The sequence below is a fragment of the Phoca vitulina genome, unplaced genomic scaffold (assembly GCF_004348235.1).
Source record: "Phoca vitulina isolate PV1807 unplaced genomic scaffold, GSC_HSeal_1.0 scaffold18, whole genome shotgun sequence".
Taxonomy (NCBI): domain Eukaryota; kingdom Metazoa; phylum Chordata; class Mammalia; order Carnivora; family Phocidae; genus Phoca; species Phoca vitulina.
The window spans coordinates 1296203-1315320 of NW_022589721.1; the positions used below are offsets into that span (position 1 = coordinate 1296203).

General features: G+C 47.7%; 1 protein-coding gene across 2 annotated transcripts in view; it reads right to left on the reverse strand.

The window, feature by feature from the left end:
• Window positions 1-5484: 5484 nt before the first annotated feature.
• KLF10 (Kruppel like factor 10) overlaps window positions 5485-19118 on the reverse strand; it is a 79479-nt gene continuing 65845 nt past the window's right edge. Inside the window, exons 1-4 of one of the 2 annotated variants that reach the window (XM_032416038.1) lie at window positions 12183-12399; window positions 8600-8833; window positions 7579-8491; window positions 5485-7094 (exon numbers count right to left, since the gene is read on the reverse strand). In XM_032416038.1, the coding sequence (XP_032271929.1) occupies window positions 6835-7094; window positions 7579-8491; window positions 8600-8833; window positions 12183-12218 (1443 nt within the window). In that variant the 5' untranslated portion in view covers window positions 12219-12399 and the 3' untranslated portion in view covers window positions 5485-6834. Of the gene's footprint in view, window positions 7095-7578; window positions 8492-8599; window positions 8834-12182; window positions 12400-19118 lie in introns of those variants that run through there. The other variant, XM_032416039.1, reaches the window with a different exon arrangement.

Below are 19118 nucleotides of genomic sequence, written 5' to 3' on the forward strand. Positions count from 1 at the left end.
ATCACAATTTCTAACTAATGTTAGAAACTTTGGAGCCTTTTCTGTCTTCATGATTGATCTGAGTTGTGACAGTGTGGTACCTACAAGAAGAACAAAGTAGGGGCCCCTGGGTGGCTCAGTCGTTAAGCATCTGCCTTCGGCTCAGTTCATGATCCCAGGGTCCTGGGATCGAGCCCCGCATCGGGCTCCCTGCTTGGGGGGAAGCCTGCTTCTCCCTCTCCCACTCCCCCTGCTTGTGTTCCTGCTCTTGCTATCTCTCTCTCTGTTGAATAAATAAATAAAATCTTAAAAAAAAAAAAGAAAGAAAGAAAAGAAAAAGACGAACAAAGGAAACTCCATAAACTGATGGACTCCATAAAGGCAATTAGTGCATATACTGGATGGTTCTCTGGTAACTCTGTCCAAATTTGTACTTTATAATCAAATGACAAGTGTCCGTGCTTTAGCTATGCTCAGCAAATAGCCATGGCCTTAATTCTTCGTGTTTTCCTTCCCATTCAACTGGCCTCATTTAATGACAATTACTGTAAATGGATAACCCAGATAATTAGATACATAGGTAGAAGTACGGAAACCCTGGATATTAAAATTCTCTAATCTTCCCAGCTGTGGGTGGTTACCCTGCATGGGAAGTCCCATCCACTTACTGCCGTACCTATGTTCCCAGACATAGTGCTATACAGTGCTAGCAAGTGCAAAATGTATTATACTTTCCCAGAGCTTTTGTATACATAACCTTGTTTGAGCTTGCCAGCGGCTCTGTGAGCTGAATAAGACAGGTGTGTTCAGCCCTGTTCTTAAAAGTAGATGCTGATGGGGCGCCTGGGTGGCTCAGTCGTTAAGCGTCTGCCTTTGGCTCAGGTCATGATCCCAGGGTCCTGGGATCGAGCCCCACATTGGGCTCCCTGCTCGGCGGGAAGCCTGCTTCTCCCTCTCCCACTCCCCCTGCTTGTGTTCCCTCTCTCGCTGTCTCTCTCTGTCAAATAAATAAATAAAATCTTTAAAAAAAAAAAAAAAAAAAAGTAGATGCTGAGACCCAGAATGATAAAGCAATTTTTCCAAGGAATAAACTAGTTATCAGTATAACCTGAACTAGAATTCAGGTGTGATGGTTAATTTTGTGTGTCATCTTGATGGGGCCACAGAGCATCTAGATATTTGATCAAACATTATTCTGGTTGTTTCTATATGAGATTAATATTTGAATCCATGGACTGAGTAAAGCAGATTGCCCTCCCTACTGTGCGTTGGCCTCCTCCAATCAGTTGAAGGCCTGACTACAACAAAAAAGACTGAGTAAGGAGGAATACTTGCTATCTGACTATCTCCGAGCTGGGGCATTAGTTTTTTCCAGTCTTCAGACTGAGAATGAAACATCAATCAGCTCTTCCCGAGTCTCGAGACTGCCTCCATTTGGACTGGAACTATACCATCAGCTCTCCTGGGTCTCCAGCTTGCCCACTGCAGATCTTGGGACTTGCCAGCCTCCGTAACTGCATGAAGCAACTCCTTATCATTAATCTGTTCATATAAATCTTATTGGTTCTCTTTCTCTGGAGAACCCTAATACACGAGGTCTTAAAATTTGACCGGTGCTCTTCCCCTACACCTTCTCTAGGGCACAGCTACCTGTGTAGAAAATTAGAGGCATTTCTATTTCAGAATCAACTCTAAGCCTTTTCCCAAACTGTTCTTAAGTTAGTCAGAAAAGTGCCAGAACTGGATTCACACACACACACACACACACACAAATGTGTGCACACACACAAAATCAGTGGGACATCTCTAGAAAAAAGGCTTCCCTTAAGGTGTCCCTTGACTTCATTTCCCAAAAGATTTCTCTTAACTCCAAGGTTTTGCTGACTGTCCAGTGCTCTCAATGAATGTCCCCATTTATGACCTTGCCTCATTCTGAGTATCCTCCAAAGAGAAAGGGTGGGGTGAGACCTGAGCCCTTCCAGGCTGAGGAATTAGACTCACAGAGAGGGCTTTGGTGAACCTTGCGTATGTGCATCTTTTTTTTTTTTTTTTTTTAAGATTTTATTTATTTGCGAGAGAGAGAATGAGAGACAGAGAGCATGAGAGGGAGGAGGGTCAGAGGGAGAAGCAGACTCCCCGCTGAGCAGGGAGCCTGATGTGGGACTCGATCCCGGGACTCCAGGATCATGACCTGAGCCGAAGGCAGTCGCTTAACCAACTGAGCCACCCAGGCGCCCTTGCATATGTACATCTTGATCAGACTTTTTCCCTGCCCAGTTAAAAATACAATGACAAGAACCTAAATTCCATGCAACTCTTTGAGAGCTTAGAAGGTGTAGTGAGTGGTCCCTCCAACACTAGCAGAGATTGATGGGAATAAGCAAAGGCAGTGTTCAGCTTTTCATCGCCTTTGTCTGTACCCTGCATGTCATTTAACAACTCCTTAATTGTTCTCACTCCCTAAAGTTGCACAGACCTCCTCTCAGTTCAGTTTTCAGTTTGACAAAATTTAGTGAGCCCCTGCTGTGTGTCAGGCACTGTTAGATGCTGGTGATAGAGCAGTGAGCAAGACTCACAGGGTCCTTGTCTTTGTGGAGTTTTACAGTCAAGGGGAAAAAGATATTAAGCAGTTTTGGCAAAGTGTAATTATTAGAGCAGAAATGTCAAAGTGAAAGGGCAGGGAAACATTTCCAGCAGAAGAAACAGCGTATGTGAAGGCTCAGATCTCGGACCTGGTGTGTTGAATAAGGTGGAAAGTGGTGCGAGGTCGGGAGAAGCGTAGCGGTGCGGGGTCTTCCAGCTCTGCTCAGTGCCTTCAGCAGCTGCGAGCCACCTAAGCAACTGAGCACTTGAAATGGGGTTAGTTCCAACCGAATGTGCTGTGCACATGTAATAGATACTGGATTTTGAAGATGAGTGCAAAAAAAGATATAGTATCTCATTAATATGTTTGTATTGATTCTATGTTGAAATGATAATACTTTGGGTATATTGGGTCAAATAAAAATATTAAAATTAATTTAAAAATTTTCTGATGTGCCTACCAGAAAATTTCAAATTACATATGTGGCTCACATTATATTGCTATTAGACGGGACTGTTCTAGATCGTGTTAAGAGACCTAGACTTGATCCTAAGAGCATTGGGAAGGTTTTGAAATGTCTTAAATGGGGAAGTGGCACGGTCAGGTTTGCATTTTTGGAAGACTCGCAAGGAGGCTGGATGGTGGGAGACAAGATGAGACCAGTTTGGGATACTTGCGGTTGTTTAAGTGAGAGAGGGTGGATTAGATGAGTGGTAGCGACGTGGATAGAGAAAACTTCCAAAAAGTCAAATTACTAACACCAAACAGCTCTCATTCCAGTGAGAAATGATAGGTTGAACCTCTGTGAAATGTCCATCTTTGTCAATCAAAAACGGTTGAATAGTGAGAGAACTAGCAAAGGCCAAAGTTGGAACAATTGATCACAAAATAAGTATTGTATTGTAACTCGAAGAATGAAATAAATATCCCTAATTCCACAGTGACATAAATAACTGAATACATAAGTAAATGGGGGAGAAGCAACAACTCTTTCCCCCAGAATTCCAATTAGTAAATAATGAAGGAAATAGGAAATTGCTATTGGCCTATCACAGTAATAACTGCCATAAGCAAGATCTATTTAAGCATACTGAGTGGGCAAAGGTATAAGCGGAAACAGGTTATTCGTCTTAAAGTATCTCTCTCCAATAGTTAATAATCATAAAGAGAAAAATAGGTTACAGTGGAAAACTTTGGACATCACTTAGCTAAGTGATCAGGGTTAGCATCACCAAGCATACAGATACCATGTATTTCTTGATATGACGCACTGAAGACATCACTCTGTGGTATCTTCCCAATTAACACATCATCTCAATCTAGTCACAAAAAAAAAAACATCACGCAAACCCAAACTAAGGGTCATTCTACAAAATAACTGACAAGTACTATTCAAGAGAGACGAGAGAAGACAGAATGACCACAGATTGGAGAAAACTGTATAGGACAAGTAAACGTTTGAGATCCTGGATTAGGTAGGTCCTCTAATAGAAAAAAAGACATTGGTAGAAAAACTAGTGAAACCCAAACAAGTTCTATACTTTAGTTAATAGTATTGTACCAAGGTTAACTTATTAGCTTTGATAAATGTTCTATGACCAGGTAAGATGTTACAAGCGAAAGCTGGATAAAAGGTAAATGGGAACTCTAGTTTTGCAGCTCTAAGTCTAAAATTATCTAAAAAGAATTAAGTGTTAAAACAGCTTGAATATCAGCAATTTCATACAGTCCAACTTATGTCAGGGAGGAAACCACCAAAACTAGTGCTAAAGCTACACTAACACATTATCATTACACGCTCCGAATGTTCTCGTTTGGGGGAACTTTTGCATCAAGATCAGAGCCTGCATGAACATAAAACTCAAATATATTACTGTTAAAATTTGATTTACAAAATTTCTAAGGAAAAGTCTCCGATGCCAACTAGGACTGGGAATACAGCAATGGTGGCACATTTCCGCTGGCCATGCCATTACAAGGGGGTGGGTACTCGGTCAGCTACCTTCCTGTACTCCCACATCTGAAGACCTACCATCATGAGGAACTGCGTCAGGATGGCCCGGGTTCCCAGCATAGAAGATGCAGAACAGCAAGGCCCCTCCCCAGCAGCTGTGTTGTACTTGGGTGGTGGTAAGTTTCCAAGAAATAAATAGCAACAGGTGCACAGATAACCCGGGATGCTTGTTTTATAACTGGTGCCAAGTGAGTACATTACATTGCCCCTTCCCATGGGTGTTCAACAGTAAGCCAGACTTCGTTCAGGTCAATGGTTAAGTTGGACACTGCAGATGTTCTCTCATGACAAGCAGTAGTTTCAGAGCCAACTAAAATAGCTATCTCCAGAATTATACTCAATACACCAAGTAGCATTTATAGTTCCTAGTTCCACTGACAAGTGACTAGCAAGTGTTTCTCCTCCCAGGTGTATTACCTTTCATGCAGCTTAAGTACCAGTATGTTTATTGCATTTAAGGTTTCACTTAATGGCCTGAGCTAATCTAACTTCTAGAGGTGAGTAATTTACGCTCTATTTAACAGGTCAGGCTCCTTTTCATTTGCTGCAGCAGTCTCATTGCTTGTAATTATTCACTGTGGTATGCCCTTTAACTTAATGCTACTTAAGGTTTTGCTGAGAGCCAAAGCTATACTTCAATTCCAAATCATCAAAATGTAAAAGAATGTTTAAAATGTGTTGGTTTCTTAGACTGGGCAGGCTTGCAAATTATCTCAATGAATATGTGGATACCAGGTCTCACTCTGTATACTCTCTATAAATTGATTCCTGTTAAGAATACACTCTTACAGTTCTAAATTTGAATGAAGCTCCTAGAGAAATTCAGACACTAAGTCTCTGTATAGTACCGTAAGTGATCGCTGTCATGGTTAGACTGAGGATGGTTTTCAACAAATGCAATCAACCAAGTAAATATACCAAAGGAAATTCTTTATTGTAAACAAGATATAAAGTACAACAAAAGAAATATTGTGCAAATTGTAAATCACAAAGTTTTTTTTATTAAAAGAAAATTCTTGTTTTCCAAGGGTCCAAGTTTTGATGTCAGAAATCAATACCCAAGAGAAAAATGTTAAATGGGAAGATAGTGCCATTTTTCACTATATATTTTAAACCATTTACTTTTGTTTTACCACTCTGTATATCATCCACTATACAACAGAATGTAACAGAAATACTGTTAACAAAAGTGAATGTTTTAACCAACTTCTACTCACCCAGTTCCACCTCCCCCCCCAAACCCCCCCCAAAACTCCTATAAATTAACAGGACAACATCTGTCCATGTGAATAAAGGTCACTAACTTTCTAATTCAATAAAGCACACATTACATCCTCATAATATAAGGGTACTTTACTGATGACATAAGCCATCTTTTTCAAGGAGTTATCTAAAATTCTTGGTATCCCTTCTTTACAATATATATTTTTATTTTCAAATTTCTTTTCTAAACAAAGTGCAATGTATCTTAGAGTCTACAGAAAACACATTGGTATACAATTTTCAAATCTACACAAGAAATTGCAGGCAAACTAAAGTTCAAAGCATAATAAAATGCCTAGATATAGTCATCTGTTAAACTTTCAAAACAGAAATGCAAAAAAACTGTAGCTATACTTCAAAGCAATTAAATTATTGAGGATTCCAATTCTTTGGGTCCTCTTTAGCAATATACAGCTGCTTAATTCCAAATGTTAGCAAGTATAAAAATGCTAGTTCTAGATATATTTAACAACTACATCCACGAAGTTGACTGGAAAGACTAGGAATAGTAAACAAGGTAACTAGGAAAAGATGCCAATATTCGTAATAATACAAATCGATTTTCCATCTCCATCTCTGTACCGTAATGTTTATTTCCAGTCTCTCTACTCTTGAAACCAGTGCTTTAGAAGAATCACACTGAAAAGTTGGTCTCAAGTATAAATGGTGAAAATGAAGTAATAAATTGTGCACACAAATTCAAAATCTGTGCTACCTGTGTTGACCTCATCTGAAACCTTCAAAAAACATTTAAAGGAATAAAAGCTTTCTCATCTCTCTTATGTGATAAGAAATGAATCCTGCCACTCTGTGACCTGCCTGTGGCCGCAGCACTTCTTGTCCTCTAACTCAGGCTGAGCCTCCTCCTCAGGCTGCAGGGCTTCTGCTCTCGGCCCACACTGGAGGGCCACAGACTTGCAGTGGAAGCATTTTTATATCACCGCTGGCTCCTGGCTGTGACCAAAGTTACTTCTGATTCTCACCTTCTGAGCGGTCACTGTGTGGGGGCAGGGGTTGGAGGTAAGGCAATGTCGTTTAACTTGCTCACTTCCATCTGCCAGTTTGGTAGCTTCTTGGCTGACAGATGGCGCCGGGCATGCTTGGTCAAATGGTCACTCCTCATGAATCGTCGGTCACACATGGGGCAAGCAAATTTCTTTTCCCCTGTGTGGGTTCGCCGGTGTCTGGACAGTTCATCAGAACGGGCAAACCTCCTTTCACAGCCTTTCCAGCTACAGCTAAAAGGCTTTTCTCCTGAGACAAAGAAATTCAGATCATCGTTACTATGCATTTACCAAATCACTGGAAATTACATATCTAATTATATCTAAAGATATACATGTTAAAATATCTTAAGAGAATCTTTTCAAAATAAAAGCTACTAAATGAATCAACTGTTAAGCGAATACGTATACTGCTCTATTTTCAACTTTCACTCTGTCGCATTTATAGGAATCTTCCTTTTATAAAAAGCCGAAAACAAAAAGGTTTTCTGACTTCAACTATGGTACAAAGGCTTTAGAGATACTTTACTAAAGTAACTACTCAGACACTTAATCATTTGAGAAATTAAGACAAAAACACCTTGATGAATCTTTTGCAGGAACTTGTACTGGTAATATCAGCCACTGAACTGGCTAATAGAGCAAGTTCTTCTGTAACATGCTTGGTTTGTATTTGTGATCATGGCCTAAAAATATTCATCTAAACTTCTAAGACACAAATAAATGGTTGGTACCTGTGTGTGTTCTCATGTGGGCCTTCAGATGAGAGCTTTTAAAGTATGTCTTGCCACATCCTGGATGGCTACAGATGTGACTTCTTATCCTGGAGGAGTCAATCTGAGGAGTGACTTTTGCTGCGGAAGGGGAAAACCCTGGAGCAGGGGCAATAGGAGAGAGTCTGGTGCCATTTGGGCTCACCACTGGAGGCTTTGGGTTCTGAACAACGGGCTGGGGTACGACAAACATGACAGCGCCTTTGGGCACCTGAGTGCCCATGAACACAACAGGCGGGCAGACAGCTGGTGGCTGACTGGGTGGAGTGCTAGGAACGACGGTTGTCACAACAGGGTTGTTTGCAGGGAGGGGAACCATCTGACAGATGACTGGCATAGGTGGCACTCCCCCTGTTGATACTGCAGGTGGAGAGACCAACACTGACTTCTGCTGTGGGGACACAGGGGCTGGCTGAGGTCTACAGATGACGGTTTCTGAGGAAGGCACAGAAAAGTCATAAAGTGCAGGACTTGCTTTCTCATCAACATCTGCCGCTGTGTTTCTCTCACACTTGGATCTGTTTGGTGACACAGCTGCGCAGGGTATGTTTTTTCTTGCAGCCTCAACATTTACGTGGGTTCTTCTTCGGAAAGAATTGTCCTGATAGTTGAGAATGCTGGCTGCTTTCACTGGGCAAGATCGGTGGTTACACAGCTGGGCATCAGCTGTATGACGGATCACACTTGTGGCCTGCGCCTTGGGGAGTTTGGGGCCAGGTACTGGGCTCTTATCTTCGTCTTTGAAAGGGGCAACGATGTGAGGCTTGGCAGTATCTGAGAATGATTTGAAGTGTCCAGTAGATGGCGCTGATGCCATCAAATTTGACACTTGAGAGGGTTCAAAGTCAGAAGGACTGTAAGGTGGAGTCAAACACTAGAAAAGAAAAATATACAGGAAACGGGCATGAGAACTTCAGTTCATTATGTAAATTTAAAAAAATTCTGTCATCTGCATTCTCATCTTAAAAACAATAATACTTACAAATGCTGGGATCGTATGAAAATCGGGTGTACCCGGGAGTAGATTCTCTTCCTCGGACATATCGGATACTGGAGTAACAGGTCTGTTTTCAATATATTTCTTAAAATCAGACTTCCAACTGCAGCTCATTGACATAAGTGCTTCTACAGCTTCAAAATCACTCTTTTCTGCAGTTTTGTTCCATGAATACACACTCTCTTTTGATCTTTCAGAAATCATTTCCATCCTTTCCTCCTAAAAAATCAAATGATTATAAGCACATTTTTGTCATACAAATAACACACAGAGTAACACACAACTTTTTCTTTACAATTCGCACAACTTTCCAAGTTTCTGAAATAATTTTTCTCTCACTCCAACTAATGGTAATGGTAAAATCAATAAAATCCTCCTCATTCTTTCACACTTAGGGTTGAAGACTGATATCCTTGCAAGGGAGAAAGGAGCACCTTATCACCATTAAGGAGACCAAAGCTAAAAGAAAACAATGCATGTATGATTCAAAAAAGAGAAGAACTTGATTTAGAAATTTCATATTCTCTCCAGAATAGCCATTTGCAACTGGGGTCAGACAAAATAGCTAAGGGAATGCTCCACAAAAGTTCTTTTTTCGGGGCACCTGGGTGGCTCAGTCGTTAAGCGTCTGCCTTCCGCTCAGGTCATGATCCCAGGGTCCTGGGATTGAGCCCCGCATCGGGCTCCCTGCTCAGCAGGAGGCCTGCTTCTCCCTCTCTCGCTCCCCCTGCTTGTGTTCCCTCTCTCGCTGTGTCTCTGTCAAATAAATAAAATCTTTAAAAAAAAAAAAAAGTTCTTTTTTCAATACTACAGATGTGGCATGAGGACTTTTGAGATACCAGTTCCTAATAGGGAAAAAAAAACCCCACAATTTTCTTAAAAAGGCAAAGTGTAGTGGACAGAGCTCTGGCCTGATGATATGGGTCTGACCTTTGGTAAGTCACTTTCGCTTTAGAATAAAATCAACAGCATAGAAATCCTCAGTGTCTCTTTAAAATTACTGCATTAGGTTACTTGAAATCTTTCATAGCTTGATTATCTCTGGTAAACAGAGATAAAGTGAAATATGTGAAAAAATCCCAAAGCTTTATTGAAACTTCAGGTTCTTCATGTTTGTGTTCCTTTTCACTAGATCTATTTAACACAGTGGTTTGCTATGCACAACTATGACCAGCTAATGCACCACTACTAAAAAATGGCCAATCATAAAATTTAATCTTCTACCCAGAATTTGCAAAAACCTGACTGTAATGAATCTGCAATAGTCCAATCGAACGTATTTTAATTTTTAAAATAACTGATGACAAGAATGACAGCACATGCTTGGCATTTATTTGTACAGCTCCATCAAGTGTTTAATGCTTCATATTAAAGTTCCTTACACTGCACTTTAAAAAAAAATGGTACTACCCACGACCTCCCATTTTTCATTAATGTGATCCCACTCTTTTGGTCTAAACAGAGATCCTGTAAAAATACCTAAAAGCATTCTTTACGCTGCAAGGTATTATTCCCAATGCTTGTTTTAAAAAATGCATACACTCTTCGTGTTGAAATCCTTAGAAAAGTAACCCCTGCTCTTTATAAATTTCACTAATAACGCTATTGCATAATCGCGCGCCCCTTTATGTAAGCTGCAACGGACAACTCCTGTATGTGTAAAAGCCTCAAGACGCCAATGCAAAGAAAGAAAAAAGAGAAAAGGCGGGCAAGCAGGGAAGGGGAGTGTGAGCTGGGAAGGGCAGGAAGAGAAGCGGGGAGGGGAGGAAAGGGAGTGGGGCGCGAGGCAGGAAAGGGAAGAGCGGGTGGAGGCGCGGGCGGGGGAGGCAGACGAGGGGCGGGGGCGGACGGCGGGGGAGATCCTAGCTGGCGAGGACAGACGGATGGGGCCGCCCTAACCTCAATGAGGCTCGCGGGTGAGTCACTGGGAACATTCCTCGCCGCTCGCACGTCCCCGCGCCCCTGCCCCCGCCATTGGCCAGCCTGCCCGGCGGCTCGGGCCCGGATTGGCTGGACCGCGAAGGGCGGGGGGCGCGGGGGAGGAGGGGGCGAGGCATGTGAACAAAGCGTGATCAGCGGCTGCTCCGGGCGGCGCAGGAAACGTGAACTGGGAATTGCCGCGCCGTCACCTTTCACCTACTTCCTGAGCCCGCGGGCCCCCGCCCTCGCGCCGGCCCGGGGGAGGGGCCGCGGGCACCGCCGCCAACCGCCCGGCAGTGCGCGCCCGAGCCCGCGGGGAGGGGCGGGGCCGCGGGCGCCGACTCCGGGAGCGCCCGCCCCTCCCCACTCCCGGAGAGCCGCCGTTCCCTTAGGAACCGACAGCGGGGCTGGGCCTCGCTGCCGCCCCTGGCGGAGGCCGGGGCTGGGTCACTCGGGGACGAGAAGCTCCCTGGGCGCACCCGCTCCCGGCCCACCCCCGGGCCTCCGCCTCAGCTGCCGGAGGAGGAGCCGGGTCCCCGCGGAAACCCGGCCCCCGCCCTCCTCCCGGCCGCAGCCCCCGGGGATCCGGCCGAGCCCTCGGCGCTTCCCGCCCACGCCGCCCGCGGGACCTCAGACCACCCCGTCTTTCCCGCAGACGCTGCGCCCCCTCCCCGCGGTTTCCGGCAGCTCCATCTCCGCCCGCCGAGTCTCCACAGGTTCCCAGACGTGCAGCCCCCACAAGCTCCGGCTCCAGACGCGCGGCCCCACGGCCCGCGGCTCCCGCCTCGACACGCGGCCCCCGCGTCTCGCGGCCCCGGCTCCCCCCGCCCACATTCCCCGCCCCGCTCTGCTGGCTCCTGCTTTCCACCTTCTCATCCCCAAGACAGCTCCCTACCCCCCTCCCAGGGGGTCCTCAAAAAGCGGCCACTTGCTCCCGCGGGGAGTGGGAAGTCCCCTGCCGTCGTCTGGGGGCGCACCTCCTCGTCCCCCCTGGGCGGTCCGGGGCCCACGTGCCACTCCCCCGCGCCCACGCCGGGCGCCCCCTCCCCCAGCCCCCGGCTGTCTGCTGAGCAGCCCCGGTACCACAAGCCTCCGCTCAGACCCCCGAGAGGGACAGCCCCCTCTCCTGTCCTGTGGACACCCCGCCCCTCAAATACCAGTAAGCAGCTCCCTCCCGCCCGGGGTCGCATTCCTGATCCAGACGGCGGCATCTCTCCCGGGTGCCAGGTGCAGGGTAGTCCCCTTGTCACCCCCCCCACACACACACACACTCCCCTTCCACACTTCCCCTGTCCTCGCTGCCAGGGCAGCAGCCCCTTCCTCACTCTAAGCGCCCCTACAGTCATCCTCCCCCTCACCTGCCTCAAGTGTCCCAGCGGAGCTGCCCCTTCCCCTCCGCATTACACCTTGAGCAAGACCCCTGTCCCTTCGTCTGTAGATCCCAATCCGCCTGTCCTGACCCACTCCATGACACACACGCCCTCACCAATGCCCAGTGTGCAGGCAGAAAGCCCCTTCCTCCCCCACGACTCCGCTGCAGCCCCGGTCCTCAGGCGCCGCTGATGTCAAGGGCTCAGGGTTGGTGCCCCGGCTGGCCCCTCAGACGCAGCGCGGAAGGGAAGGACAGGGGCATCCCCAGGTGACTTACCGCAGCCTGCTGGAGAGAAGCGCCGAAGTTGAGCATGGTTGGCTGCCTGGCCGCCGGCGGCGAGCTGACTGGCTGCTATGCCGCTTGGCTGCTTGGCCACAGACGGACGCCCGGAGACACTCGACGCCGCTCCCGCCGCCGCCGCGCTCCGCGCCGTCTGCCCCCTCCCCATTCAGGTAGCCTCTCCGCCTGCCCCGCGCCGCGGGCGGGGGTGGGGGCGGAGCCTGCGGCCGGCCAATCAGCGACAAAGGTGTGTGAGGCGCCGGCCAATGGGTTCCCGGGGCCACGCGTGATCAGCGGCTGCCCGGCAGCGTGAAGCTTGTGTCAGTGGAGCGTGTACACAATCCCCGGCAGCGTGTTCCCTCGACCCTGCCCGAGGGAACTCCCGCCGCCACCTGACTCAGTGACACCCCCCACCCCTCGCCCACCCTCCACCCTTCGCCCACCCTCCCCTGCCGTCCTCCGCCCCGGCCTAGGGGGCGGTGCCGCGGGCGGGGGCCTAGCCCGGAGGCGCGGCGGCGGCGCGCCCAGGCACTGCGGAGGGCCGACCCCACGTGGGAGGTGGGGAGGGATGCCCGCTCCGCCCCGTCCCCTCTGCTCTGGGCCCCATCTCGGCCCGCCGCGGGGTGGGCGGGACGCCGGGCAGCCGGGCGGGGGAGGCGGCGGCTGCTAGCCAAGGCGCCGGAGCCAAGAGATTTGCATTTGGAAGCGCCGTCCTCTTAGGCGTCTGGCAAGAAAGCAGAGCCCGCTGACCGACTGAGCTGCATTTCTCGAGCATTTGCTGGGTTTTGCCTCGCTGAGCTGTGGGGAGCACCGAGGCGGGGAGGGCAGGGAAGGGAACCCTGTCACTGAGCCGACACCTGCTCCTGCGCCCCCCGCCCACGCCCGGGCCACGGGCGCGGGCTCGCCCTCCCCTTCTGCGTTGCAGGCAGCAGTGCCCGCCCCTGCCCTCCCCGCCCATCCTTTCTCTAGGCAGCCGAGAGAAAGGTGTGGGGACTGCAGGAAGCCTTGGGAACTGGACCAATGGGGTGATGACGGGCTGTAAACCCGAGTTTTTATCCTTTTGTGGCGCCGACGCTTGGTTGCGGAATCGAGTTTTGAGCTCAATGTAAAGTTTAAATTGCAGTCTTTACAAGCTGTTTCAAAGATGGGCCCCACCCCCACCCGGGCCTCCGGAAACGCCCTGCCTGGAAGCTGCTTGTGGGGAGGGGTCTCTTGGGGTCGCCGGGCGCCCGCCCCAGCGCGCCTGGGGATGGGGATGCTGCGGGGATGCCCACCTGGTCAAAGACACACCGCCCCCTCTAAAGCGCCACCCGCCCTCTTCTCCCCGACAACCCCACCTCCGACCCCCTGGGCTGGTCCGAGGAGAGCCAGGGCCTCAGATTTGGAGCGGGTGACTCTGCTTTCGTTCCCGATTTGCCCTCTTTTGGCCGTTGCGTGCCCGTTCACAGCAGCTGTTGTTGGGAGACTTGGGCAGTGATAACCCGGCTTAAAGCAAACTAGAGATTTTATCTCCTTTGGACAGGCTGAACACGTGGCAAAAAATCACTGCCCCTCCCTCAAGCTGTCTCACCTCTCCGTGTAACTGAAAGGTAATGCAAGTGACCTTTCTTTCCCAATAACCACAGAATGAGCATAGAAAGGGAATTATTTTAGAAACCGGCAAATCCATGAACATCTTCCAGTGATTCCTTCTGATATCTGAGGCCCAGGGTAGCCAACAACAGCAGTAATAATACAGCTGACCAGGGCTGGGGATTGAATGGCCTCCTGTCACTGCCTCTCCTGAATCAGCTGGAGGGGCGCCAGCTCAGCAGCCCAGGCAGCTCTTCCTATCTCCCCTCCACCCCATGCCTCCACTCTGTCTGCAGGGGTGTCCCTTCCTATAGGCTTCCTTCCGCCTGGGCTGTCCCATCCTGTTGATCTGAGCCTGAGGGGTTGGAGCAGCTGGCTCCGGGCACCTGCTGCCGCAGTGGAAGCTCCACTCTGTGCCCAACCACCAGGCCAGCCTTCCTTCCTGTCAGGGAGCCGCCCCCTCCACAGGCCAGCCTTCCTTCCTGTCAGGGAGCCGCCCCCTCGGGTGGCCACAGCCAGCCAGCCCTCCAGGTCTGGACCCAGTCCCTTCTTCAGGAATGTGGGGCCTGCTGGCATGATGCCCCAGCACGCTGAGAAGCAGGGAGCATTCATGGCTTGTGGGAGTGATTCAAAACAGGAAAGAAAAGAGAAAAGGGGTAGGAGGAACAGTGTGGTGGTGGCACAATTCCTAGAGATTCAGAGAAAGAAGTTCCTCAGGCACCTCAGACTCAACATTACCAAAACTAAAATCATTTCTGCTCCTTCCTGTATGGATTCATCACCTCCCATCCAGCCTTCACCTTCTCCCTCAAAGTCCTGGATCCAGTTGGTCTCCAGATTCCAACAGTTTTGCCTCTAAAATATCTTTTTCCTCACTTTTCATTTCTGTCCTTCAGTTGTTACTCTAGGTCAGTCTCTGTGTCAACTCTCCCCTGGATTAAATCAGCTGCAATCTCCCCACCCAAACTCCAGCCCCACCCCAGCTGGTTTGTGGTGCCCAAACTCTCCACACTCCACTGGAGTGGTGTTTTTTGAAAGTCATGATCCAATCATGACACTCCCTACTTAAAAAAGGATCCTTGGCTCCTGTTGCCTAGGAGATAAGAGACTATTCCATTCAGAGCTGTATAGTCTGCCCCCAACTCCTCTCCCCCCCTTCCAAGCTCCTCTCCTCCCCAGATATACCCTTGTCCAAAGCCATAGCAAATGACTTGCTATTCCTCAAACATATGGTACAATTCCACATCTCTAAGCCATGTCCTCATTCAGTAAACATTGTGTTGCTCATTTATCCAGTCTGTTCAACAAATATTTATTGAACACGTACTATGTGTTCTAGGTACCCGGACAACTGCAAGGAACAAAACAGTCCAAGTCCCTGCTCTCAAAAAGCCTAGACGGGAAGCAAAGACAAGTCTCTCTCTCCCTCTCTCTCTCTCTCTCTCTCTCTCTCTATGTATATAATAAAAGCACTTATGAAGGTGAAGTTAACTACAACACATAGAATTGCAATGGGTGACAGGATAATATGATTGTGCCTATGATTGTGGTTTGATTTAGGAGATAAGAGAATCTTGCTTTGAGGAAGAGACTTAAGCTGAAAACCTAATGAGAGGATAGGCAGATTCAGGGAGAATGTACCTGAGTAGAGGGAACAGCTATGACAGCGTCCTACCAGGAAGGAGTTTGCTCTGTGATGCAGTGTGGCTGGAGGTTTAGAGGGTGCTGGGGGAAGGAGGGGATGGGGGAGGGCAGGGTTGGAGAGTGAGGCAGGAGGAGCCAGATTACTGAGGAATTTATAGGCCATAGTGTGAAATATAGATTTTCTTTAAAGTGTAACAGGAGCCATGGTGTCTTGGAAGAAATATATATTTTTATCGTTGAAAGGCTCCTTTGGCTTCCTTTGTTCTACTGCCACCTTGTTGAAGCCTTCCTTGATAACTTCAAGATGAGTCCACTGTTCTCTGCTCCCACAGCACTTTGTCCATACTCCATGCTGGGTGTGGAGCACATATAACATCTTTTTTTTTTTTTTAAGATTTTATTTATTTATTTGACAGAGAGAGACACAGTGAGAGAGGGAACACAAGCAGAGGGGAGTGGGAGAAGGGGAAGCAGGCTTCCCGCTGAGCAGGGAGCCCAGTGCGGGGCTTGATCCCAGGACCCTGGGATCATGACCTGAGCCGAAGGCAGCCGCTTAATGACTGAGCCACCCAGGTACCCCACACATATCACATCTTACTGCAAGAAGTATTTTACAATATTGAATCCTGCTTATACTACACCCAGATCTGAGCTCCTTCAAGGTGGTAGCCATGTCACAATCTTTCTGGCCCAGTGTCTGTTCTATGTTAGGCACTCAAGATTTTTTTAATGGAGGAAATAAAATTGTAGGTTGTCTCTGAAGACCCAAAGGAGTTACAGACAGAATGTGGACAAACACCTAGGGCAGAAGTATAGATCCTCCTATCTCTTACCCCTAGTTTGCATCACTGCAGGACCACACATGCAAAACTTTCATCTTGGGCATGACTAAAAAAAAGTCCTGGGCAGTAGTAAGCAGTATCTCAGATAGACGCCGACCCTTCCTGCTGATGGTGCTGGTTTCTCCTTCCATCAGAATAATGAAGGAAGTGGCGGTGCGGCTGACATGTAAAGAGCCTTCAGTTGAGTTATGGAATTAAAACAGTGTGACTGACAGCATGTTCCCATTGCTTCTTTGAGTCTGTGGGTATCATCACCATTCATCCATTGCCCTACCATATGCCAGGCGCTAGCTGAACACTGAGGAAAAACAATAAAAGTATGCGGAAGGAGCTTCCAGTATAGCAGGAGAAATAAATATATGAGGCCACCATGACTATAGAGTGTGGTAAATGCTAGGAAAGGGGTGTGCACAGAGTGTCCTAGGAGGGCCAAGGAAGGGATGAGGGAAGGCTTCGCTCAGCTGATCCCTAAGCGAGAGGAGAGGTGGAGACTAGAGAGACCATTGGGGATTCAGGGCGCTTGGAACTGTCTGGATCACAGATTTGAGAGGTAGGATGAGGAGCTTAGGGTGTTAAGGGAAGCAGCCCTTAGCATGACATGCTAAGGAATGTGGAAGTAGAACTTCTATCCTGAGGACAATGGGGACCTACTGACAGATTTTAGCAAGGAATGATGGTATAGAAAGCCCATTTTGGCTCAGTGTGGAGCATGGACCAGAAGGGTGGAGGTCTAACACCAGTGAGAAGGCTTTTGCAATAATGTAGACAGCAAAGATGATGCTGGCCTAAACAAAGGAAACAGTGGCAGGCATGGAAAGAACAGAATAGAAATAGCAGGAAACAACAGAATTTGGCAATTCACTGGAAGGGGGCATGAGAAAGAGGGAGATGTGGAGGATTGCCAGGTTCTGGCTTGATTCACTGGATGAAACAGAACCCTGTTGCCCAACGAACAGGCCATAGGGAGGTAGGTTTTGGTGGAGAGGAATAAATGTCAAATCTGATTTAGGACATATAAAGATAAGATTACCTGCGGGACATCCAAATAGAGATGCCCAGGAGGCAGTTGGAATTTCAGGTCTGGAGCCCAGGAGAGAAAGATCTGGGCCAGAGATTAAAATCTGGGAGTAATCAGGGTATAGGTGGCAGCTGAAGCCAGAGTGGCTGCAATCCCCTAGGAAGAGTAAACAAGAGATAAGAGAACTGAGGGTGGGTCTCTGGAGAACTACATGCTCAGGAGGGAGGCTGAGAGGGAACAGCTGTGTGGTGAAATGTTGGCGAAGGGTGACAGGCAAGGACTTCTCTTCCATACCCAGAACTTATGATTTCTTGGCCTACTATGACATAAAGTAGAGATGAGAGGCAAGCAAGGGCTGATTCATAAAGTGAAAGTGTCACACAGATTAGGAAAAACATCCTCTCTGACTAGTGAATATTATTTATTATTTTCATTATACTAATTACCGTGGTTTTTAAGCTCATTAAATTTTTTTTTTTTTTTAAATCTTGAACTCTCAGGGGTGCCTGGCTCAGTAGGTAGAGCATGCAACTCTTGATCTTGGGACTGTGAGTTCAAGCCCCACACTGGGTGTACAGCTTAATTTTAAAAAATAATAAATAAATAAAAATGATAATAATAAAATCTTAAACTTTTTATGTTGAGTAGATTGTTTCTAAAGATGGCCACAACAACCCCTTTCACTCCGCATAACCTTTTCCAAGGTGACTTTGCTACTCCTGCATTAAGAGGTGAAATCTGTTTCCCCAACCCCATGAATGGGGGCTGGCCCTGTGATTCGCTTTGGCCAACAGAATCAGGGGGGTGGTGCTGTGGGACTTCACTCCTAGGTCTTAAGAAGCCTTTGGAGTTTCCATTTTCACCCTCAAGGAAACCAGCCACTAGGCAGAGGCTGAACTACTGAATAAGAACATTTGAACGGAGAATGGCCATATCGAGACCAAGGCACCCCAACTGACAGCCAGGCGCAGGACTCCAGATGCATGAGCAGGACCACCGGGGACCCTCCAGCACCAGCCAAGCAGGCCCACCTGACACATCCTGGAGCAGAGATGAGCTCTACTTGACTTCCTGACCCGAAGAATCATGAATGATATATGGAAGGGCAACCCACGCAGCATTTCCTGCCTCTCCTCCACCAGGGAGGCACCAGCTGCCCACCCCCGCTTCTGCGTGTAGGAGTGTCCCTGGGTTTTGGGGTGGTTTGCTGCGCCACAAGAAGTAATTGAAACAGTGGGTGTGTGATTGTATCAGCTCTGGAGTGGCAGCCACAGTGTTCAAAATACTCATCTTAGAAGAATACTTAAAAAAAAAAAAAAAAGTAAAACAACTGGGAGAAAGCCCCAGGAAGGAGGACTAGAAAAACTGATGAAGTAGGAAAGGAAGAAAATTGGAGTGAGAAATGACTTGGAAAAATGGAAAGTGTGTAGATCTGGAAGAAAAATATACATCTCCCCCCCCCCCCCCCGCCCCTTCCAAGCACTCTACTGGGCGCTCTGTGATGGGAATAAATGAGTAATAGGAAGAAGGACGGGTGCTCACTTTGATGGAGGGCCTGCTGTGTACCCGTGGCCGCCTGGTGCATTAACAGTATGGGGGACCTAATTCGACCCACGATACAAAGCCCATGGTATATTACAGCACTTTATGTTAGAATTTTTTTTGTACAGAATTAAATTTTTTCCACTTTCCATTCTGCTCTTTTTTATTTCCCCAAGAGGTATGAAGCTAGTTAAGTGGCTAAGTGGCTCTGCAAGGTTCCGACTAGCAGTAAAATAGAGTTGTTAAACATTTTGACTTTTACAAAGTGAAAATAGCCTCACTGCCTTGTTCTTTTTTTTTTAACAAAAGTAATAC